Source organism: Perca flavescens, chromosome 23 (genome assembly GCF_004354835.1).
Source record: "Perca flavescens isolate YP-PL-M2 chromosome 23, PFLA_1.0, whole genome shotgun sequence".
Lineage (NCBI taxonomy): Eukaryota > Metazoa > Chordata > Actinopteri > Perciformes > Percidae > Perca > Perca flavescens.
Genome location: NC_041353.1, coordinates 19,556,572 through 19,579,320, shown reverse-complemented (window position 1 = coordinate 19,579,320; position 22,749 = coordinate 19,556,572). Strand labels below are relative to the sequence as shown.

Here is a 22,749-nt window from a genome sequence, read left to right as displayed (position 1 = left end):
TTCAAGTTTCTAGCAAACATGTTTTAATAGATATTCTTGTACATTTTTGACAACCAGACAATAACCAGTGTATGATGCCGTTTAACCTTGTTTATAGAGATTATATTTTAATCTTCATTGCGTTTAGAAATATTCTAAAGCATTTATGTTGAATAGCAGCTGTGTTTGAAAGGCTCTGTGACACTAAATAAACCTGTTTGGTCTTCAAGTCTAAAGCTACATGAGACTTGTAGTAAACCTGCAAAATGTCCCTGAAAGAAATGCTCCCGTATTTTGAATTTTTATTATAATATATATAATATGACCAACATGTACCTTCACTTTCATTGCACCACGGGGCGACCCCGACCTGCGAGCGCGTTAAACTCCTTGGTCCGTGTTTACAGGCGGGTCGGGGGGGGGGTTGCCGACATCACCTTTTTACGTGAGCCGATCCCGCCCTGGCGATGTGACGCGAGGTTGGGTAACAATGAGGACAGTCCGCCCCGGAAGCAGGGGGCCCCGCCCCTCCCCGCGGAGAGAGTGGGCGCAGCGAGGGTTTTTGAGGTAAAAGTCACATCAAATCCGCCTTGGCTGTTCACACTGCGGTCGCATTGGAAAAAAATCAGATCTGGGTCGGATTCAGGACCACATGTGGAAGTGGCCTGAATCTGATCTGAAAAAATCAGATCTGGGCTAGATTTGAGTGTTCACACTACTTCTGAAGAAGCCTGACCTGGTCACTTGACGGATTTGGGCCACTTTGGCCTGCAGTCTGAACGTAGCCATAGGAGGCTCTTGTTTTCTCTCTCTCCTCCAGCACGGAGGTTTTCTCCTGCTGCCACAGGACACGCTCACTCTCCAGCTGATGTTCTAACTTTTTCTTAAGAGCAGCCGTCAGGTTCTTGCTGTTTTTGTCCTGCATCTCCAGCTGGGCTCTATGGGAAGCCTGAGATCTTTCCAGTATCTTCTTTCCCTCTTCCTCCTGTTTTCAGAGAGCTTCCTCCATCTTGGTAAACTCATTCTTCAGCTCCTGAGCGTGAGCCCTCTCAATCTCCAGATCGCTCTCCAACCTCACGTTGGTGGTCTTAGCTAGAGTGAGCTTTTGAAGGGCCCCCTTCTCTCCCTTCATCTGCTCCAATTCAACTTTCAGGTCTTCAGTAATGAAGGTCTGCAGGTCCAGATCTTTTTGGTCTTTTTGCAGCCTGTTGCTGATTTTTCCCAGCTGGGATTTCAGATACTCTGTTTCCCTGGGTGGGGAGTGGACACGTTCAGCCAGCTGAACTTTCAACTCACACATCTCCCTCTGCATCAGCTCTTTCTCATGGCTCCAACTGCCTCCCTCTCTCTGTTGTTGGAGCTGATCGAGGACATCGGCCAGCAAGTCCTCTCGGATTATCAGGTGAACTAACATAATATGGCAAAGAAAGAACACTTTATTCAGACCAAAGATGTGTGATGAGAGGAGTTGAAACTTGGTCTGTAACGTTCTAAAAGCTGCCCGTTCACACCAATGCAACCAGAGGAGACGCTGTATCATCTCCATAGCAACGACTCTTTGTACCTGGATATATCATTTGTTGTGTCTAAATATGAATGTGGGTAATGTTAGTGATGGTGAGATGCTTGCTGCAGTTTTAGTGATGAATCACACTGCCTTGAGTCGGGCTGAGACGGGTCGGTTCAGACCGCTGCAACTTCTCCCTGCAACGTTCTTAAACGGTTTCGTCTCGTCTCGAATCTTTGGTCTGACATGGCTTAAGAATTAAAATATTGATGTCTTTGTACAAGAGCAGTACACACAAGGATGCACCAGTTGGGACGCCATTTTCTCTAACTCCAGCATTCAGAAACTACCTATTATTTACCACAGCAGACAATAAGGTTGTTTTTTTTAAGGTAGGTTTTTTATGTTGGATTTAAAAAGTTGTTTAGTGCTAACTTAACTAGGCCACCACTTTATGATGTTCCCCTTTTCATGTTTGTCTTTTACATGTTAAAAGTTGTCTTAATAAGTGAAATATGAAGCTTTATCTGTAGAAGTTTAAAAGGTTCTGTTCTTTGGCATTTGGGGGGATTTTTCTTTTTATATTTTCACCTGATATGACTATAATTCTTAAGAAAATTAATTGATAGTTTGCAGACAACAACATCTGATTAGATAGAAGTCCATCACTCTCCCTTCATTTACACCGTCACAAACAAAAAGGAACAGTAGGTAAGAAGTCATAGCATGCATATGGCCTAGATTAGACACTTTAAGTTCCATACAAAAGCCAAAATTGTGTTTGATTGACAGCTCTTCATGCGACAAACATCACCTCATCATTTGATTTGACCACAGCACGGCATTATTTAGTTCATTAGACACTATAAACTGTGTCCAAACTGTGGAGATCATTCCCCATTCCTTTTGTCTGAGTTGGCTCTAAACTCAAACTGTCCTGTGTGTGTGTGTGTGTGTGTGTGTGTGTGTGTGTGTGTGTGTGTGTGTGTGTGTGTGTGTGTGTGTGTGTGTGTGTGTGTGTGTGTGTGTGTGTGTGTGTGTGTGTGCTGTGCTGTGCTGTGCTGTGCTGTGCTGCTGACTGTGCTGTGCTGCTGACTGTCACAAAGCCCACATTTCAGCTCACCTGCATGTAAATTGATTTCCTTCATTTCTACATTTAAGAGCTGAGAGCTTCCCTCTGGGTTCGAAAAAAGAATCTGTTTTAACGCACCCACACACGTGCCTTAGCTGTGCTCGATCAGGTGTTTTTTAGGGGGTTCTAGCGTGGGGAGCCAGGAAATAACTGGGCTTCCATTTGAAAACAGCCAAACGCTCTGAGACCAACATGTTGACTGTTGCTGTTGAAGTGTCATTCAGTGTTGAGCAACTAACTCCGGGTCTTCCGCATCTGCACTCTCGGAGTCTCTTTACCGTCATTGCAGCCAGGGAATGACTGTAACGGCACTGTAGCGCTACTTTCTATGTACAGTGTAGTGTAGTTGCAACATCACTACTGTACGGAAGTCCTGACGGCTCGTTTAAAGGAACAGTTTCTGACCTGCTTTATAATCAAAAAAAGACATGGAAATCTCACTTCTTACAATATGGGACCTTTAAACACATGTTAATGTATAATAGTTTTTGCAAAGATCCTTTATTGGCACTTAATTATGTTGAATGTAATAATTTATAATCGTGACATAACTGGCTGTTATTAAATTACATTAATGGTCAAAGGGACAGGTGTGTGTCTGAAGCTTAAAAGGAAATGAAACAAGGTTAGACAATATATTTAATTAATGCATTTTTATTGTTATATGTTATTAAAACATGACCTTTGCATGATTCTAGAAAACAAAAACAAACATTCATTTGCTTATTATCAAACTGATATTTCTATAAATTTATAAGGCAGATTAAGGCAAGGCCTCTGTTTGTGTTAATTAACAGGAGCTACAATCAACACTGACTATTCACACATTTCTGCTTAAATATCATCTTTCATTACTCTTAATAATGTTTTGGAAATTAAAACTATTTTATTGACATTTAACAGATGCATTCACTCTATTCCATTGTTTTGCTAAGATTTCAACTCCATTTTGTGCTGTAAGATTTTGTTCAGCAAGTAGCAGGAGGTGTAATCAAGGTTCATTCCATTTTACTGTGTACCGATTTGCTTACGAGGAACCTGACATTTTCTATTTAAATAGTATTTCCTGTCTTTATATTCCCTGTTAAAACAACATGCTCTAGATTACATTTTCAGAATGTTACAATTAACACAAATTCTGAAGCCTTAATTAAATAAACAGTAAATAATCTATAAATGACATTCCTTTGTTTGTAAAGGAAATTCGGGATTGCATGATAAGAATGCTCAGCACTGTTGTATATTATCCAAAACCATATAAATGTGTTCTGATTTCAGACCAGCGGTCTTCACCCTGCAACGGTGTGGGGTCTGTTGGTAGCGCCTGTGGTGCCTTCATAGGGAAATCCTCTCTCCCTGCACCAGACGGCCTCGGAGAGCCCAGATGTCCTGTAGGGGAAACAAAGGTAAAGGCTCAGTTCAACCTTAATAAACCTTCAAAACATTTTCCTTTTTTTTCTTTTAACATGTTATCTATATAACTACATGATGTCCCAAAGCTAATCAGTCTGTTTACAGATGTTGTGGTAGATTGCTGGGAGAGGTGAGGGGAGTGGTAATCTTGCGGCCCGTTGGCTCCACCCCCAAGCCTCATGTGGACTTCCTGCCCCAACAAGGAGAGTCTGTGATTAGGTTTGGTTTGTTTAACTGGGAACAAAGAGAACCAGGAAAGGAAAGAGAAGGGACTGAGTGAGACAGAGTGGTGGAAAGTAGTAAGAATAATACTGAACTAAACTATGTGACTAACTGGTGTGACCTGGACTGGCTGTCTACCCCCCTGTGTACCGAACTGTTTTGGATGAGGACCCGCTTGTGGATTACCTGTGGATAGAAAACAACGAGAAAGATTGTGGACGGTGAAGTAGTGTTGAAAATTCCCTCCTACGCTGTAAATTACCCTTAATAAACTTCCCAACTGTGTTCAACTGTACTCTGGTGCCGGCTTTTGTTATTGAACTGGTGATGTGGAAACCCCACACTCCTGGGCTTGCCACATATGGTGGAGAATGCGGGCAAAGCTGACCAGAGTCAAAACTAACCAAGACACAGAATATAATTGAAGCGTTGGTAAAACAGTTGGTGGAGTCCAACCTAGCGCAGCAAGCTATTCATCAAGAGTTGATGGAGGAACAGCGTCACCAGACTGCTCTCCTGCGAGCTGAACTCAGCTAGCTGACAGCCACCCAGGCCCGAGGATAGAAAAGATGATATTGAGGCTTACCTCCAAGCCTTTGAGAGGACAGCAGCTAAGGAGAAATGGCCCCATGAGCAATGGGCCAGCCTGCTAGCCCCATTCCTGTCAGGCTCTGCACAGAGGACATATCAGGATCTGACTGCTGACCAGGCAACAAATTACGAGGTGCTGAAGAAAGAACTCCTGCGGCGTTATGGATTTAACCTGATTAAGAGGGCACAAAGATTCCACGATTGGACGTATGATGCCACAGCACCCCTCCCCCGGGCACACATGCATGATCTGATTAGACTGGCCAAGAGCCGGCTGACAGTTGAACCGCTGACGCTCACAGCCATCGAGAAAGTGGTCATAGATAAATTCCTACATGCTCTGGCGTTTGAAGCTAGTTAAGTTAACAAGCCAAGCCAACCCTCAGCAGATCAGCTAGTGGAACTGGTGGAAGGACAACAGGTAGCTTTGGAGGTTCTGCGCAGTGGACAAACACGGAAGATTGAACCCTCCCCTCACCAGAAGGAGAGAAAAAGGACAGAGGATCACGCCGGTAATTAGGCTAACGATGGGGGAACACCCACAGCCAGTTCCCAGAGATGACGGCCTTTTCTGAATCTGAAAGTGTGGTTAGCTGGGACACATCGCCTGGTACTGTCCAAACTGCGATGTCCCGATGCCTACAGCCTCGGCCAGTGAGGTAGCCGTGGGACTTGCTGATGACATGCTGGGCTGCTGCGAGTCGCCCTTCCACTATCACCCCGGTAGGAGCCAACGGAAAGGACACCACGGCGCTTATGGACTTGGGTAGTATGGTGACCCTGATCAGACCTGACTTCGCCCAGTCCTCTCCCCTGACAGACACTGTGGGCATCACGTGCATACACAGTGAGACCAAAGATTACCCTACCACACTTCTCCACCTACAGACCACAAAGGGACAGAATGCGGGGCCAGTGGGAGTTGTCGCGTATCTGCCCGTGCCAGTCCTCATTGGGAGGGATTGCCCTATGTTCCGCCAACTATGTCCTATGTTCTGCCCACTATGTCCGGGGATGTAGAAAAACATGTTTCCGATGGACCAGGAGGTGGAGCCAGAGCCTGCCTCTCTAGCGGGCCGGTTCGGCACAGCCCATTTGGAGGACCCCAACCTGGCCCATGCTCTCCAGCAGATTACCAAGATGGATGGAAAACCCATGGAGGGGGTAAGTCATATCACCTATCCCCACTTTTCAATAAAGAAGAAATTGTTGTATCAAGTTGTGAAGAAGAATGATCAATGTGTGGAGTTGTTATTGGTGCCCCGTCCCTTTTTACAACATGTCTTGCAGTTGGCACACTCCCACCTTCTTGGGGCTAATCTAGGGGTAGAGAACACCTTGGACCAGATCAAAAGCCGATTCTACTGGCTGGGGGTGAAAAGAGCAGTGGAGGAGTACTGCCGCAGTTGCCCGGAGTGAAAGCTTGTGGTGGCAAAGCCCAATTTTCGCAGTCCCTTGGTTCCCCTCCTTATCATTTCAGTCCCTTTCAGCAGGATTGCCATGGACCTGGTGGACCTTTACCCAAGAGCAACCAAGGACACCAATATATCCTGGTGATTCTAGATTATGCCACCAGGTACCCGGAGGCCATTCCTCTGCGCACCATGGCTACCAAGGGAATTGCACGAGTTGGTTATGCTGTTCTTCTGAGTGTGCATCCCTGATGAAATATTAACTGACCAGGGAACCCCATTCATGTCCCGAATTATGGAGGATCTCTGCAAACTAATGAAGATAACCCAGTTGCGTACCTCAGTGTATCACCCACAGACAGACGGTTTGCTATAGAGATCTAAACGAACGCTGAAACGGATGTTAAAGAAGGTAATGGAGCCGGACGGAAGGAATTGCGACCAGCTACTACTTTACCTGATGTTCTCGATCCGGGAAGTGCCCCAAGCTTCCACAGTGTTCTCTCCCTTTGAACTCCTGTACGGGAGACAACCCGAGGACTGCTGGACGTGGCGAAAGAGGCCTGGGAGCAGCAACCATCGCCCCATCGAACCATGGTGGAACACGTGGAAGACATGAGAGGCCATATGACAACCCTGTGGCCCCTGGTACGGGAACATATGCGGGAGGCCCAATCTCCGGTGTACAACAGAGGAGCAAAACCAAGAGACTTCCAGCCAGGAGACAAAGTGTTGGTATTGATCCCCACCTCAGAATGTAAGTTTTTGGCTAGATGGAACGGACCGTATGTAGTGCTTGAAAAGGTAGGTGATGTTAACTATAGGGTCAGGCAGCCGGGGCGTTAACATTTAACTAGAGCTAATGGAGTTGGTCGACTGGAACCAGGATGTGTTCTCCAGTGAACCAGGACACACTGATCTGGTAGAGCATGACATAATCACTGAACCCGGGAGAAGGGTGAAGTTAAGACCCTACCGCATACCGAAAGCAAGAAGAGAGGTTGTCAGGACCGAGGTGAAAACAATGTTGGAAGGCATTTTTGTTTTGTTTCATCAGCCCCACCTCAATCCCCCTTTAGGCTCTGATTCTAGGTTTCCCCAGGGGACATTTGTTAACCCTGGCCTCTCATTGTGCTAAGACGGACACATTTAGAAACTACAAGCCAAACATCAACAATGTACATGCTGCCATTCGGTTTCATATATCTGTAGCCGTGAAAAGGGAAGGTTTTACACAGATAAATGTAATGTAATGTAAATGTCTTACCTTGAAGGAAATTTCGCCCAAACCGTACTTTCTGTTTGCGATGTCCTTCACCTCATTCTCTATGTTTTCCTGAGACGTTCCCTTCACATCAATGTAATAACATTCAGCACTGGCATAGTGGCAGGAGATGGCCTGGAAACACATACCCATGTTCACACACTATTTTTCCTCAAAATTTATATTTCTTTACATGTATTTTCATTTTTGTGACTCAAATATAAGTGCATAAAAAAAAAAACTGGAGCTGATGAAGTATGGAGCTAGTTTGTAATGTAGTTTGGTAATGCTGAGACACCAGGTGGATTATGGGTAGAGTACCTTGCGGAAGCCCTGCGTCCTGTTCATGCCAGAGCCATGGATCAGCAGCGGATGGAAGAAGACAGTGTCGCCCTTCTCCATCTCCAGGTGCACCCTGGGCTGCTTCGGATCATAGTCACGCACTCCATAGTACATCTTGTTTACGCCACCCTGGGGACACACGAGACAATGTACATACAGTACAGACAGTGTGTGTGTTACCTCCCAGCAGGTGTTATCATGCCTGAGAATTTCAAATGTGTATGTGGTGTTTATACCAGGGGTGTGAAGCCAAGTGAAGTCTAATCATCTTGATAATAACCCCACCCCCCTCCTCCACCATGTTAGCGGATGGGACATGGGCCAAACTAAGTGACATCAAATCATTTTTTCCAAAAGATGGTTTATCTCATTTTTCTCTCATTTTTGTTTGTGCAAGTGTTCATTTTTCTGATAAGTTTGTTTTATTAGTTATTTGATCCTATAACTACTGGGTAAAACGTCATGATTGACAGCTGTGATTGACTCTTGATGGTGTATGCCCGGGACTTTTGATACAGCGGCACCATCACCCGACTACTACTACGCATACTTTGGCTCATAAATTACAAGATGGCAGTGCCCCCATCCTGGATATTTCAGCTACACTTTAGCGCAGTGGGAGGAAGTTGAGACGGGTTGTCCATCTTTATATACAGTCTATGGTTTTTACCTCCCACTCTGGGTAGTCATGCTCCTGCAGCGTGCCGGTGTGTGTTCCCGGCAGCACGACCAGGCAGCCGTTCTGCCTGTCCACTTTCTCCATTGCCGTCCAAGCGCAGACGATACTGTCTGCTGGGCGGAACGGGAAGTAATGCAGATCCTGATGCATCGGGTGACGAGACGTCTTCTTACCTGAAACATATTTAAATCAAATTTGTGTAATTTGTAAGGGGAAAAATAGATGCTTTAATACAGCACTTCCCACATTGCAGTCCCGGGATCTGTAAGGGTGTTTGCCGTGGTTCTCCAAACAACCAAAAACCGGTTTATTGTAAATAATATTGAACTGCTCCCTACCTGCATCAGGAGGCTTGTTGATCAGCATTGTGTGCATGGCCATGATGTTGGGTCCAGTGAAACACTCCACATAGTTCAGAATCTAACATAGAAAAGCACAATTTGTTTGTCCAACGGTGTTTAGGTTTAAATTATTTCAACCTTTTTTATTTATTTCAAACAAAGTTGCTTTTCAAACAAAAATAGGACAGTTTAGCTATTCTTTTGGCATTCGTTTTTTCTTTGTGGAAAAATTCCACATCCTGGTAAAGGTTGGTGCGGACTATGTAATGTTTTCAGCCTTCTCTTCTCAGTCTGGGTCAAATCTGTGTTTTTTGATGCTGCATAAATATATAATATAATATTTTATATAATTATAAAATACCAAATCATTCGACATAAATATACAGAGGCTGGGTGTTTAAACTCTGACACACTGCATCTTTAAAGCGCCCATATTATGCTCATTTTCAGGTTCATAACTGTATTTTAAGGTTGTACCAGAATAGGTTTACATGGTTTAATTTTCAAAAAACACCATATTTTTGTTGTACTGCACAGCTCTCCCTCACTGCTGCAGATCCTCTTTTCACCTGGTTTCTGTTTTAGCTACAGAGTGAGACCTCTTTTCATCTTCTTCTTCTGTACTATCTTTGATTGCACTCGCACATGCTCAGTAGCTCAGATGCAAGGGGGTAAGCTTCGCTTCAGAACTCGAGCCATCTATGGCGCCATTTTGTTGCTAACTGGTCATCACCTCCTGTTAGCATTCCGCTGACCGCCATTTTTTTTTTACGTCACTTGACTGCGAATAACTTTACATCAGAAATGTTTGAAGACTCTATTTGTCCGTTGTTTAGTTCCAAAGAAACACGACAATGTATAAAAGGCTCCATTACCTTGTACCTCTTGTTATGGCTCCGTAGCAGACGTTTTTGTAAATATAAGCTAACGATTGTGTCATAACCAAGTGACTCAGTACAGGAGAAGCTCGCAGGCAGTTTCGACTTACATGAGCTGTTTAGGTTTAATTACTAATGTTAACTAGCATGTTAGTTAGCAATAATTAGCCTGTGCCCATGTTATCTCCTTACATCCACCTACACTCTCCGTATCTGTAAGATTGGGAATGATTGAGATTTCTCTCGGCACAGCTACCAGAAGACTTCCAACTTTCAGACACGTTGCTCACGTCACATTTTCTCAGTTGGAGGCTGCGCAGTAAAGCTGGCCATCACCGGAAAAGTGCTTCTAATAGCCTTCACTGGTCTCCGTCCAGAGCAGCGGGGTCTATTGGTCCATTATATACTGTCTATGCTCAGATGTAGATCATGTCAGCTAGCTAACTCTAGAGACAGTAAAAGAAAGCCTGTTTCTCCAACTTTGGTTTAGTTATAAGGCTGGATTAGCTGGGAGACTTCTAAATGAGAGCACACATGTAAGTAGTTCTTTTGTAGATTAGGGTGAACTTGTGTGTGTTGTAGCAGTGCTTTGCTATTGAGAACGACGTAGCATGCTAGCGTTAGCATGCTAACGCTAGGAGCTAACGGTTGTGGTTAGCCAGCTCATTTCGGACTGTGACGTCACACGTCCGAGCCGATTTTGAACACCTCACTAGGTGACTGAAGGCAGGACACATTCAGAAACCATATCTCACTCAAAACAGCATGGATGGATTTTTTTTCAAAGTTTGTATGTGTGTGGAAGCACCAGAGACACAAAAGAACACCCCAAATCCCAGAAAAAAGTGATTTTTTTCATAATATGGGCACTTTAAGTATTATTTGAAAGAAGTTTTGAAAAAAAGGACCTGCTGTGACCACTTGTGTGTGTTGTACCTGTGGTAAGTTGCAGTAACGGAACAGTTCAGGGTCTTCCTGGAAATCCTGGAGTTTGGAAACCGCTTTTTCATCAGCAACAAACTCTGACTTAACAATTGCCACGTCCCTCATCACCACCAGACCAGGAACCTTCACTTCCTGTCGACAGATCCGTTCAAATGCCATCCTGAAGAACACACACAGATCACATACAGCACCTAACAATACATCTATGGGCATATAAAGAAGTTAAATGTTTTACTGGGGAGTCATAGATTGACATTTTATATGTAGTGATGTTTTCATGCTTATATGCTGATCTTTTTTTTTTGCAGTTGTCAGAGTTTCTGATGGTCACCTGAACTTATCGATGTCCTCTTCAGACACCAGATTCTTGATGAGGAGGAAGCCATTTTCCTCATAGAAGAGTCGCTGTTCTGGGGTCAGCAGGTCGGTATCATGAGTGAATCTACCAAAAGAAGTGATAAGGCACAACAAAATCACTATGTTAGTTACTTTAATGCAGGGGTCTTTCACGTTTTTTTTTAACCAAGGACCCCTTAACTGAGAAAGAGACTGAGCACATATATATATATATATATATATATATATAAAACAATAATTTGCAGCTGCCCCCCTGAAGTGACTCTGAGGACCCCCCTTTGAAGCTTTGTGCTTTAATGTTTAGTTGGACATATGAATGTTGCATTCAAGTCATATTTGAGTTACAGGAAATTCCATTGGCTGGTTTTCTTTTAACACGGCTTAACAAAAAGCTGCTTTCTAATATGAAACATCAACTGCCACTAAACTATCTTAAAAAAAGCCTTGTTTTGTTGTTGTCTTCTAAATAATTGAAACTGAATGCACCACCAGACTGATCGAAGGAGCACTGGAGAAACTGTGTCAGAGGTGAATAATAAAGGATTGTATAATTGTGGATAACATTAAACCTGAAGCTGCCAAATGCGGAGTTAGAATTACGTGTCAGATAGTGGCGACTGTCTGTGAACCTACCTCAGGGTCTGTGGGCGACTGGTGAAGGTCGGAGCGGAAGTTAGTACAGCATTCTGAAGAACGAGAAGTCAAGGAAACAATATACAGTAAATGTTTCAGCCGCCATGTCCAGGAGTAGGCTCTGTGGGTCGCGACCACTCCAAGTGGAGGAAAAGGACAGGAAGAGCCAGACAAGGTCCAGAATACATTTGATTAATGGTGATTTTATCTTTGAACATCAAAACCTTCAAATAGACTGGAATGGCCTCCCATAGGCCTTTACACAAGGGACGTTTGTTCGTGCCATTAGGTGGGGGACAGGGGCCAGGGTTGGAGTCTACGGAGCCAATTCGTTGTACCTCCACTTCAGCAGCGTCCCACCGACATGATGAGCTCATGGATGTATTAAGAGAACAACATGGCATCGCTGCCGGTGTGAATAGTTTTGCGATTATTTTGCATATTCGCGTAGCTTATTCCAGGGTACAAGCGGCCGAAATGAGTTTCCTCAGGAGGGTGGCTGGCGTCTCCCTTAGAGATAGGGTGAGAAGCTCAGTCATCCGTGAGGAGCTCGGAGTAGAGCCGCTGCTCCTTTGCGTCGAAAGGAGCCAGTTGAGGTGGTTCGGGCATCTGGTAAGGATGCCCCCTGGGCGCCTCCCTAGGGAGGTGTTCCAGGCACGTCCAGCTGGGAGGAGGCCTCGGGGAAGACCCAGGACTAGATGGAGGGATTATATCTCCAACCTGGCCTGGGAACGCCTCGGGATCCCCCAGTCGGAGCTGGTTAATGTTGCTCGGGAAAGGAAAGTTTGGGGTCCCCTGCTGGAGCTGCTCCCCCCGCGACCCGACACCGGATAAGCGGACGAAGATGGATGGATGGATGGATGGCGTAGCTTATTCGTCATGCCCCCGGTGTGTAATGGCCTTAAAGGTCCCATGGCATGAAAATTTCCCTTTATGAGGTTTTTTACCATTAATATGAGTTCCCCCAGCCTGTCTATGGTCCCCCAGTGGCTAGAAATGGCGATAGGTGTAAACCGAGCCCTGGGTATCCTGCTCTGCCTTTGAGAAAATGAAAGCTCAGATGGGCCGATCGGGAATCTTCTCCTTATGAGGTCATAAGGGGCAAGGTTACCTCCCCTTTCTCTGCTTTGCCTGCCCAGAGAATTTGGCCCGGCCAAAAGAAAGAGAGAGACATCATGGCTTTCAAACAAGAAAGTGGCAGTTGGTTAAGGCCACACCCCCACCCTCCACCAATAGTAATGCAATCGAAATTGTAATTGAACTTAAGATACTTAAGTAGCCTACGCAACCTAAAATGTTCTTCCACATAGGCTATGTATAACTTCCAACTGACCCAAAAATAGGCTAGCCTTTTACACTTTTAAGATAGCGTCTCCCAATGGGCTCTTCTGATCTATTTCTGTTTAGTTTAGATAGACATGGTTATGCAACCAGACATGCCACAAGAGGTAACTTTACTTTACCAAAAGCAAGGACGAATACTAATAAATAAATGGTCATGTATAGGATGGAATGTGCTACCTAACCAAAGTAGCTACACAAGAAGTAGTTAAATCAGATATAAAAGTTTAGTTAAGAAATATCTCTTGATTAGAGAAGTTGAGTAGGCTACACACAGAAACTACATTAGGTTAAACAAAATATGAATGTGAGACGTGTCCTGAGAGGTTGAAACAGATGGGTGACGACAGCATGTAACTGTGTGTGTGTGTGTGTGTGTGTGTGTGTGTGTGTGTGAGTGAGTGAGTGAGAGACGAGGATCTATATATCCTCCGATATATGGATGAAACACAATTTCAGAACCAAACGTAACGTCACTGTTACTCCACCTATTAAGTGCAAGAAGCAAATTGGCGTCAATATAGCCTTCAATAAACAATAATAGTTAGCATTAATAAACAAAGCAGAAAACAAGGATACAATCGTGGCAGATGATCCATCAAGGTGATTGATCATGAGTCTTTCTGCAGCCCGAGACATTTTCCTGTCTGCTTGTATCCTGGTGTGATCCTGTAGGCTACAGATGGATAACTAGAGAGAAAGTGGGTTAGATGTCTCTTATAGGCTACATCCATGGGTTAAACGTGGGCAAAGGGCACACACACACACACACACACACACACACACACACACATATTTTGGCTGCACATCCTGTACTCTCCACATCATGCTTTGACAGGTGTGTGGGCAGGGTTTAGTTGGAAATATCATTGACCTCCATTATAACTGGTTGAAAGCAGAAAATCAAGATATGGATACCTCAAAACCTTTAACATATAGATAGATAGATAGATCTTTATTGTCATTGTATGCAATACAACAAAATTCTGTTGGAGCAATCCTCTCCAAATAAACTCCCTATTAGGAAGAAACCTTGGACAGACCCAGGCTCTTGGTAGGCGGTGTCTAACGGTGCCGGTTGGGGATTTGATCAACAGTGACAATAGTAGTCACTTTAAAGATAATGGAATAGTGACTTCAAATGATAGTTGTAGTAGTTCATGTCATATCAGAACAGCAAACAAACATCTTTTAATAACTGGTGCAACTGATCTATAAGATGTAACAAAAACAACAAGACTTTTGTAATGGTTTGTTTTTGTATTCTTAATGTCTTTTTAAATGATTTTTTTTTTTTTGGTACTGGTATACTGTCTGTCTGAATATACCTGTATTCACCCTGTGTCTGAAACTCTGTTTTAGCACCTGTCTCATTAAGACCCCCTTCTGAAAAATGCCCAGTCTACTCTGACTGGTCAGCCGTTTCCGGGTCTTCCGCATCTGCGCCTCTGCACGATCATTTCAGCCACGGAATGACTGTAACGGCACTGTAGCGGTACTTTATATGTATAGTGTAGTTGTAACATCACTACCGTACGGAAATCCTGACGCCTCGTTTAAAGGAACAGTTTTTGACCTGCTTTATAATCCAAAAAAAGACATGGAAATCTCACTTCTTACAACATGGGACCTTTAAACAGATGTTAATGTATAATAGTTTTTGCAAAGATCCGTTACTTACTGGATTAACAAATCTACACATTAGTTATGTCATGAATTAGATTAGTGTATGTAATATATAAATACCGTGTGACCATTTCAAGATTTTATCATACATTATTGGGACTTAATTATGTTGTTAACGTATGTAATAATTTATAATCGTGACATAACTGGCTGTTACTAAATTACATTACAGGTCAAAGGGACAGATGTGTGTCTGAAGCTTAAAAGGAAATGAAACAAGGTTGTATTAATATATTTAATTAATGCATTTTTATTGTACGTTATTTAAAACATGACATTTGCTAGATTCTAGAAAACAAAAACAAACATTAATTCACTCATTATCAAACTGATATTTCTATACATTTATAAGGCAGTTTAGGGCAAGGCCTCTGTTAGTGTTAATTAACAAGAGCTACAATCAACACTGATTATTCACACATTTCTGCTTAAATATCATCTTTCATTACTCTTTCTCACTCTACTTTATCTCTCTCAACATCACTATCTCCCTGGTCACTCATAATGCTTACTTTAACATGCCATAAATCGTCATTAACACCCCTTTTTAATACCAATGTTTTGGTAAATCAAAACTATTTTATTGACAATTAAAAGGATGCAATCACTCTACTCCACTGTTTTGCTAAGTGCAATTTCAACTCCATTTTGTGCTGCAGGAGGTGTAGTCAAGGTTAAAGGTGCAGTAGTTAAGCCTTATAAAACTAACTTTCTGTCATATTTGCTGAAACTGACCCTATGTTCCAGTAGAACTAATAATAATAATAATAGATACTGTTTATTGATCCCCAGTGGGGAAATTACAATTTACAATTTACACTACTACTAACTACACAAAGCATGTACTTAAAAAAACAAATCCGGCTCCTCTGGCACCACCTACAGCCTGTAGTGCGATTTGCAAAAATCCACAGCTCCCTGTTCAGATTCACCAATCAGGGCCGGGAGGGAAGGGGGGGTCTAACGGCATGTCAATCACTGCTCATGCACATGCATTCATTCTCCCTTGTGGGGGGAGGGGCTTAGGAGACAGTTTTGGGCTTCAGCAGGAAGGGTGGGGGAGGGACTGAGAAGTTGTCGATGTTAACATTTTTTGACTAAGTCCTGGATCTTCTCAATCCTACCTACAGCACCTTTAATTCCATTTTACTGTGTACCGATTTGCTCACGAGGTACCTGACATTTTCTATTTAAAATAGTATTTCCTGTCTTTATATTCCCTGTTAAAACAACATGCTCTAGATTACATTTTCAAAATGTTAAAATTAACAGATTCTGAACGGTAAATAATCTACAAATGACATTCCTTTGCTGGTAAAGGAAATTCGGGATTGTATGATAAGAACACTCAGCACTGTTGTTATATCTTATCCAAAACCATATAAATGTGTTCTGATTTCAGCCCAGCGGTCTTCACCCTGCAACGGTGTGGGGTCTGTTGGTGCCTTTATAGGGAAGTCCTCTCTCCCTGCACCAGACGGCCTCGGAGAGCCCAGGTGTCCTGTAGGGGAAACAAAGGTAAAGGCTCAGTTCAACCTTAACAAACCTTCAACCGTTTTCTTTTAACATGTTATCTATATAACTACATGATGTCCCAAAGCTAATCAGTCCAGTTTACTGATATATAGGCATTTTTGGATTGGAAAAATGCATTGATTGCATTGAATTGAACCTAAAGATGCATCACTAGTATGAAATACTTGGTGAGCTCTTTTCCAGTTATATGTTTGATAATGACATATAGCAACACTGCCATGCTACAATGTTTCTCCTTTGATGGGTTTGCGGCCTCCAAACACAAATACTTAACCGGCTAACCGCAAAGTAAATGTAGCTCATGACCGAGACATACAATGGTTAGATTTGTGTTATACTCCTCACAGATCTCCTGCTTGTAAACAATAACAAGACCTGTGATAGTAGTAGTTGTTATGTTGTTATTGCGAGTTATACTATACTATAAAATGCTAATTTTCATCATATCCCCAACCGGCCCGTGAGACGCTGCCTACCAAGAGCCTGGGTCTGTCCGAGGTTTCTTCCCAAGAGGGAGTTTTTCCTCGCCACTGTCGCACTGCTTGCTCTTGAGAGAATTACTGGAATTGTTGGAATTGTTGGGGCTTTGTAAATTATAGAGTGTGGTCTAGACCTACTCTATCTGTAAAGTGTCTCGAGATAACTCTTGTTATGATTTGATACTATAAATAAAATTGAATTGAATTAATTTTAACATTTATAAAAGTTGCTCTGCTAAGTGTGTTTTTATTATTATATGGAATATCTACTTAGATGTCCACGTGCGTCTCTGGTGATCTTTAGGTGGCAGAAGGCAGTCATGCTACTGCTGCATATCAGGTGGATCACTGGGAGTATAGCCAGCAAACAATGTTGATTTTAATGTCCCCTCATTGGTTTCACTAGAATAGACTTCTCTCCGTGTACCTGGCAGCTGAAGGATCACATGGAAGCTGGCCCATATATAGGTGATAACACATAACAGATAGCTAGAGTCCGGCTTTGTGCCCAATGCAGCTTTAAGTTTGTTATCACTACTCTGTGATTTCACTTAGCTTTAAAGTGAAAACACTCTGCATGCTGGCATTCATTTGTATTCTTTATCTGTGCGAATTGCATGAATAATTGTTAAGAATCTGATGCTAGGTCAGGCTGCATGATCTCACTGCATAGTTTTTTGTTTTATCAGCCTCACCTCCATCCACCTGTAGGCTCTGATTCTAAGTTTCCCCAGGGGACATTTGTTAACCCTGGCCTCTCATTGTGCTAAGCTTTAAAGTGTATGCTTGCAACAATGGACACATTTAGAAACTACGAGCCAAATATCAACAATGTACATGCTGCCATTCGGTTTTTATATATCTGTAGCCGTGAAAAGAGAAGGTTTTACACAGATAAATGTAATGTACTGTAAATGTAAATGTCTTACCTTGAAGGTAATTTCGCCCAAACCGTACTTTCTGATTGCGATGTCCTTCACCTCATTCTCTATGTTTTCCTGTAAGGTGCCCTTCACATCGATGTAATAACATTCAGCGCTGGCATAGTGGCAGGAGATGGCCTGGAAACGCATACCCGTGTTCACACACTATTTTTCATTCACATTTATTTTCATTTTTGTGACTCATAAATATAAGCGCATTAAAAAAAAAACTGGAGTTGATGAAGTATGGAGCTAGTTTATTTAAGGTAATGCCGAGACACCAGGTGGATTATGGGTAGAGTACCTTGCGGAAGCCCTGCGTCTTGTTCATGCCAGAGCCATGGATCAGCAGCGGATGGAAGAAGACAGTGTCGCCCTTCTCCATCTCCAGGTGCACCCTGGGGTGCTTCGGATCATAGTCACGCACTCCATGGTACATCTTGTTTACGCCACCCTGGGGACACACGAGACAATGTATACAATATGTGTGTGTGTTACTTCCCAGCAGGTGTTATCATGCTTCCTAGAGAATTTCAGATGTGAATGTGGTGTTTATACCAGGGGTGTGAAGCCAAATCATCTCGATTGCCCCCTGGTGGTTTGCTGCAGTGCAGGTCATAAAAAGCTTTCACATTTTATTGTTTCAGCTACACTTTAGCGCAGTGGGAGGAAGTTGAGACGGGTTGTCCATCTTTATATACAGTCTATGGTTTTTACCTCCCACTCTGGGTAGTCATGCTCCTGCAGCGTGCCGGTGTGTGTTCCCGGCAGCACGACCAGGCAGCCGTTCTGCCTGTCCACTTTCTCCATTGCCGTCCAAGCGCAGACGATACTGTCTGCTGGGCGGAACGGGAAGTAATGCAGATCCTGATGCATCGGGTGACGAGACGTCTTCTTACCTGAAACATATTTAAATCAAATTTGTGTAATTTGTAAGGGGAAAAATAGATGCTTTAATACAGCACTTCCCACATTGCAGTCCCGGGATCTGTAAGGGTGTTTGCCGTGGTTCTCCAAACAACCAAAAACCGGTTTATTGTAAATAATATTGAACTGCTCCCTACCTGCATCAGGAGGCTTGTTGATCAGCATTGTGTGCATGGCCATGATGTTGGGTCCAGTGAAACACTCCACATAGTTCAGAATCTAACATAGAAAAGCACAATTGTTTGTCCAACGGTGTTTAGGTTTAAATTATTTCAACCTTTTTTTTCAACAAAAATAGGACAGTTTATTCTTTTGGCATTCGTTTTTTCTTTGTGGAAAAATTCCACATCCTGGTAAAAGTTGGTGCGGACTATGTAATGCTTTCAGCCTTATCTTCTCAGTCTGGGTCACATCTGTGTTTTTAGATGCTGCACAAAGTGTCTTTAAAAATGTGGCTTTATAAAATACCAAATCATTCGATGTACCTGTGGCAAGTTGCAGTACCGGAACAGTTCAGGGTCTTCCTGGAAATCCTGGAGTTTGGAAACCGCTTTTTCATCAGCAACAAACTCTGACTTAACAATTGCCACGTCCCTCATCACCACCAGACCAGGAACCTTCACTTCCTGTCGACAGATCCGTTCAAATGCCATCCTGAAGAACACACACAGATCACATACAGCACCTAACAATACATCTATGGGCATATAAAGAAGTTAAATGTTTTACTGGGGAGTCATAGATTGACATTTTATATGTAGTGATGTTTTCATGCTTATATGCTGATCTTTTCTTTGCAGTTGTCAGAGTTTCTGATGGTCACCTGAACTTATCGATGTCCTCTTCAGACACCAGATTCTTGATGAGGAGGAAGCCATTTTCCTCATAGAAGAGTCGCTGTTCTGGGGTCAGCAGGTCTGTATCATGAGTGAATCTACCAAAAGAAGTGATAACGCACAACAAAATCACTGTTAGTTACTTTAATGCAGGGATCATCCACATTTTTTTAAGCGAAGCCCCTTAACTGAGAAAGAGACGGAGCAGGGACCCCCTACTACATATTGTATAAAATGAAGTTACATATTAAACTGGGCCTACGATAACTTTTTGGCGGCCTAAAACCTTTTACACATACCTTTTTTTAATGCATAGAACACTAAGCTATTAAAATAATTGTTGGTAAGATTTTATAAATCATGTTTAAATGTTAAAAATACATATGGCACAGTGAATCCTTAGGATTAACTGTACAGTATATGTGGATGGCTTTGTGACAACCTCACCTATAGGCCAGTAAGCCTATCATTATTGTTTTTTTCTTCACAAATAGGCTGATTTATGTTTGCTAATATGTTGGATTCATGTTAAGACATTTTCATTTTTTTGAAACAAATTTCAAACAATAATTTGCAGCTGCCCCCCTGAAGTGACTCTGAAGAACCCCCTTTGAAGCTTTGTGCTTTAATGTTTCTATATGAATGTTGCATTCAAGTCATATTTGATTTACAGGAAATTCCATTAGCTGGCTTTCTTTTAACACGGCTTAACAAAAAGCTGCTTTCTAATATGAAACATCAACTGCCACTAAACTATCTTAAAAAAAAAGCCTTGTTTTGTTGTTGTCTTCTAAGTAATTGAAACTGAATGCACCACCAGACTGATCGAAGGAGCACTGGAGAAACTGTGTCAGAGGTGAATAATAAAGGATTGTATAATTGTGGATAACCTTAAACCTGAAGCTGCCAAATGCGGAGTTAGAATTCCGTGTCAGTTACTAATACTGGCAATACTGTATTGATACACAGACGCCAAATATCGATCTTTTATTATGTGTTGGTCAATTTGTCTGCTTGACAGTCCCATTTTGCAGCAATAAAATTGAAATGAGATGAACAAACAGAGAAATGTATCTTAACGTAACAAATGTTGACAAGGTTTCCTTTTGGGGACATAATTTGAAATTGGGAAAAATTTGAAGTTGGAAATATATCGCAGAATATTTGCATTATGTATCGTGATTCCCAGCCCTATCAGCTACCACTAAAGGCGACTGCCTGTGAACCTACCTCAATGTCTGTGGGCGACTGGTGAAGGTTTGAGCGTAAGTTGGTACAGCACTCTGAAGAACGAGAAGTCAAGGAAACAACACAAATGTTAAACAGTGGCAGCAAAAACTGTCCTGTCCTGTTCAGTAGTGTCCTGTACACTGTCCTGTGACTCCCATGAATGTCCCGGAGCAGTCAGACACTGTCCTGTACACTGTCCTGTGACTCCGAGACACTGTCCTGTGACTCCATGACTGTCCCGGGATAGTCAGACACTGTCCTGTGACTCCATGACTGTCCTGGGACAGTCAGACACTGTCCTGTACACTGTCCTGTGACTCCTAAACACTGTCCTGTGACTCCATGACTGTCCTGGGACAGTCAGACACTGTCCTGTACACTGTCCTGTGACTCCTAAACACTGTCCTGTGACTCCATGACTGTCTTGGGACAGTCAGACACTTCCCTGTACACTGTCCCATGACTCCATGACTGTCCTGGTACAGTCAGAGTCTGGGAGTCACATGACAGTGTACAGGACACTACTAACAGGACAGGACAGTTTTTGCTGCCACTGCTGCTGCAAATGTTTCAGCCGCCCATGTCCAGGAGTGCTCTGTGGGTCCATGAACTCTCCAAGTGTAAAAAAAGGACAGGGAGAGCCACACAAGGTCCAGAATACATATCGATTTATGGTGATTTTATCTTTGAACATCAAAACCTTCAACTAGATTGAAAGCACATATGACCTCTTTATATACAGTCTACAGTTACCACAATTTGAAAAGTTAAAAAAAATATTAATGCATTCTAAATTTTAATTGAACTTAAGAAGTAGCCTATGAAAGCTAAAATTGTCTTCCAACTATGGATGTATAACTTATAACTGACCTAAAAACAGACAGACTAGCCTTTTAAGTTCTTTAAGCTAGCGTCTCCACCAATAGGAATAGGCTGTTCTTGTAGTAAAGAAACCATCTATTTTGTATAATGTATATTTTAGTTTAGCTAGACATGGCTATGTAACTAGCCATGCCACAAGAGGTAACATTACTTTACCAAAAGCAAGGACGAACACGGTCATATAGAGCAACGCAAAAATGGAATGCGCTACCTAACCAAAGTAGGCTATACCAGAAAGCATATTAGATGTAACCTTTGAAAGTTTAGTTAAGAAACATCTGTTGACTAGAGAAGTTGAGTCGACACATAAGCTACATTGGTTGAGGTTAAACAAAATATGAATGTGAGACGTGTCCTGAGAGGGGGAAACAGATGTTTGACGACAGCATGGTGTAACTGCCTTAAAAAGTGTTAAACATTAATATGGAATGCCCTATGACCGCACTAGTGGAGCTGTCCTGTCTATGTGGCTGTGCTTATCTTATGTGTGTACTTTTGTTATGATCATATGATTTGTGTTATGAAATGATAGTGTATGTTTAGTTATAATTTCCTGTTATGTATTGTTTAGGATGGTGGAGACGAGGATATATATATCCTACGATATAGGTGGATGAAAAACGATAGTTCTTATTTCTATGGATGAAACACAATTTCAGAACCGTAGCCTACGTAACGTCACTGTTACTTCACCTATAAGTGCAAGAAGCAAATTGACGTCAATAAGCATTCATTAACAATAATAGTTAGCATTAAAAATGACTCCTGTATTGCTCCTCATTTTTCCGGAGGCCTGCAGTCCACCGCGGGACCCCGGTCTAGTCCACCAGAGCTGTCCGCCGTTAGGTGCGCAGCAATCGGATAACGTCTTAGCCTGTTCCGCTCTGTGCAGCCCCGAATCCCCCGATGAGCCAACATAAACAAAGCAGAAAACAAGGATACGATCGTGGCAGATGATCGATCAAGGTGATTGATCATCAGTCTGAGTCTTTCCGCAGCCCGAGACATTTTCCTGTCAGGTTACTTTATCCCGGTGTGATCATGCAGGCTACACGGTTAACTAGAGAGAAAGTGGGTTAGAGGGTACATCCGTGGGTTAGGCAAGGGCAAAGTACACGCACACGGGAGGGTTTTTTTGGAAATATCATTGACCTCCATTGTAATGGTTGAAAGCAGATAATTAAGAGATGGATACCTCAGAACCTGCTCCAATA

The 22,749-nt window shown here is 42.7% G+C and overlaps 1 protein-coding gene across 3 annotated transcripts; it reads right to left on the bottom strand.

The window, feature by feature from the left end:
- Positions 1 to 3,420: 3,420 nt before the first annotated feature.
- On the bottom strand, positions 3,421 to 22,646 carry phyh (phytanoyl-CoA 2-hydroxylase). 3 transcript variants are annotated; one of them, XM_028571000.1, is made up of 9 exons: positions 13,616 to 13,734; positions 11,696 to 11,748; positions 11,037 to 11,147; positions 10,697 to 10,865; positions 8,880 to 8,961; positions 8,533 to 8,714; positions 7,842 to 7,991; positions 7,524 to 7,655; positions 3,421 to 4,007 (listed from the first exon to the last, which is right to left on the bottom strand). In XM_028571000.1, exons 1-9 carry the CDS (start codon positions 13,673 to 13,675, stop codon positions 3,954 to 3,956), a joined length of 993 nt encoding a protein of 330 aa, XP_028426801.1. In that variant the 5' UTR covers positions 13,676 to 13,734; the 3' UTR covers positions 3,421 to 3,953. The 3 variants fall into 3 exon arrangements, with proteins under 3 accessions (XP_028426801.1, XP_028426800.1, XP_028426799.1); XM_028570999.1 differs by lacking the exons at positions 11,696 to 11,748; positions 13,616 to 13,734 and adding exons at positions 20,654 to 20,706; positions 22,478 to 22,646 and having other exon boundaries at positions 3,434 to 4,007; XM_028570998.1 differs by lacking the exons at positions 3,421 to 4,007; positions 7,524 to 7,655; positions 7,842 to 7,991; ... (4 more) ...; positions 11,696 to 11,748; positions 13,616 to 13,734 and adding exons at positions 16,057 to 16,223; positions 17,667 to 17,798; positions 17,965 to 18,114; ... (4 more) ...; positions 20,654 to 20,706; positions 22,478 to 22,646.
- Between the last annotated feature and the right edge of the window lie 103 nt (positions 22,647 to 22,749).

What these genes read in the sequence shown, in the direction of transcription:
- phyh (XM_028570999.1), bottom strand. Translation starts at nt 22,543, where the DNA reads ATGTCTCGGGCTGCGGAAAGACTCAGACTGATGATCAATCACCTTGAT. An exon ending in GTTACTGCAACTTACCACAG is followed by an intron (nt 8,962 to 10,696) that starts GTACAACACACA and finishes TTTCTATGTTAG; the next exon opens with ATTCTGAACTATGTGGAGTG. An exon ending in GGACGCAGGGCTTCCGCAAG is followed by an intron (nt 7,656 to 7,841) that starts GTACTCTACCCA and finishes ATGTGTTTCCAG; the next exon opens with GCCATCTCCTGCCACTATGC.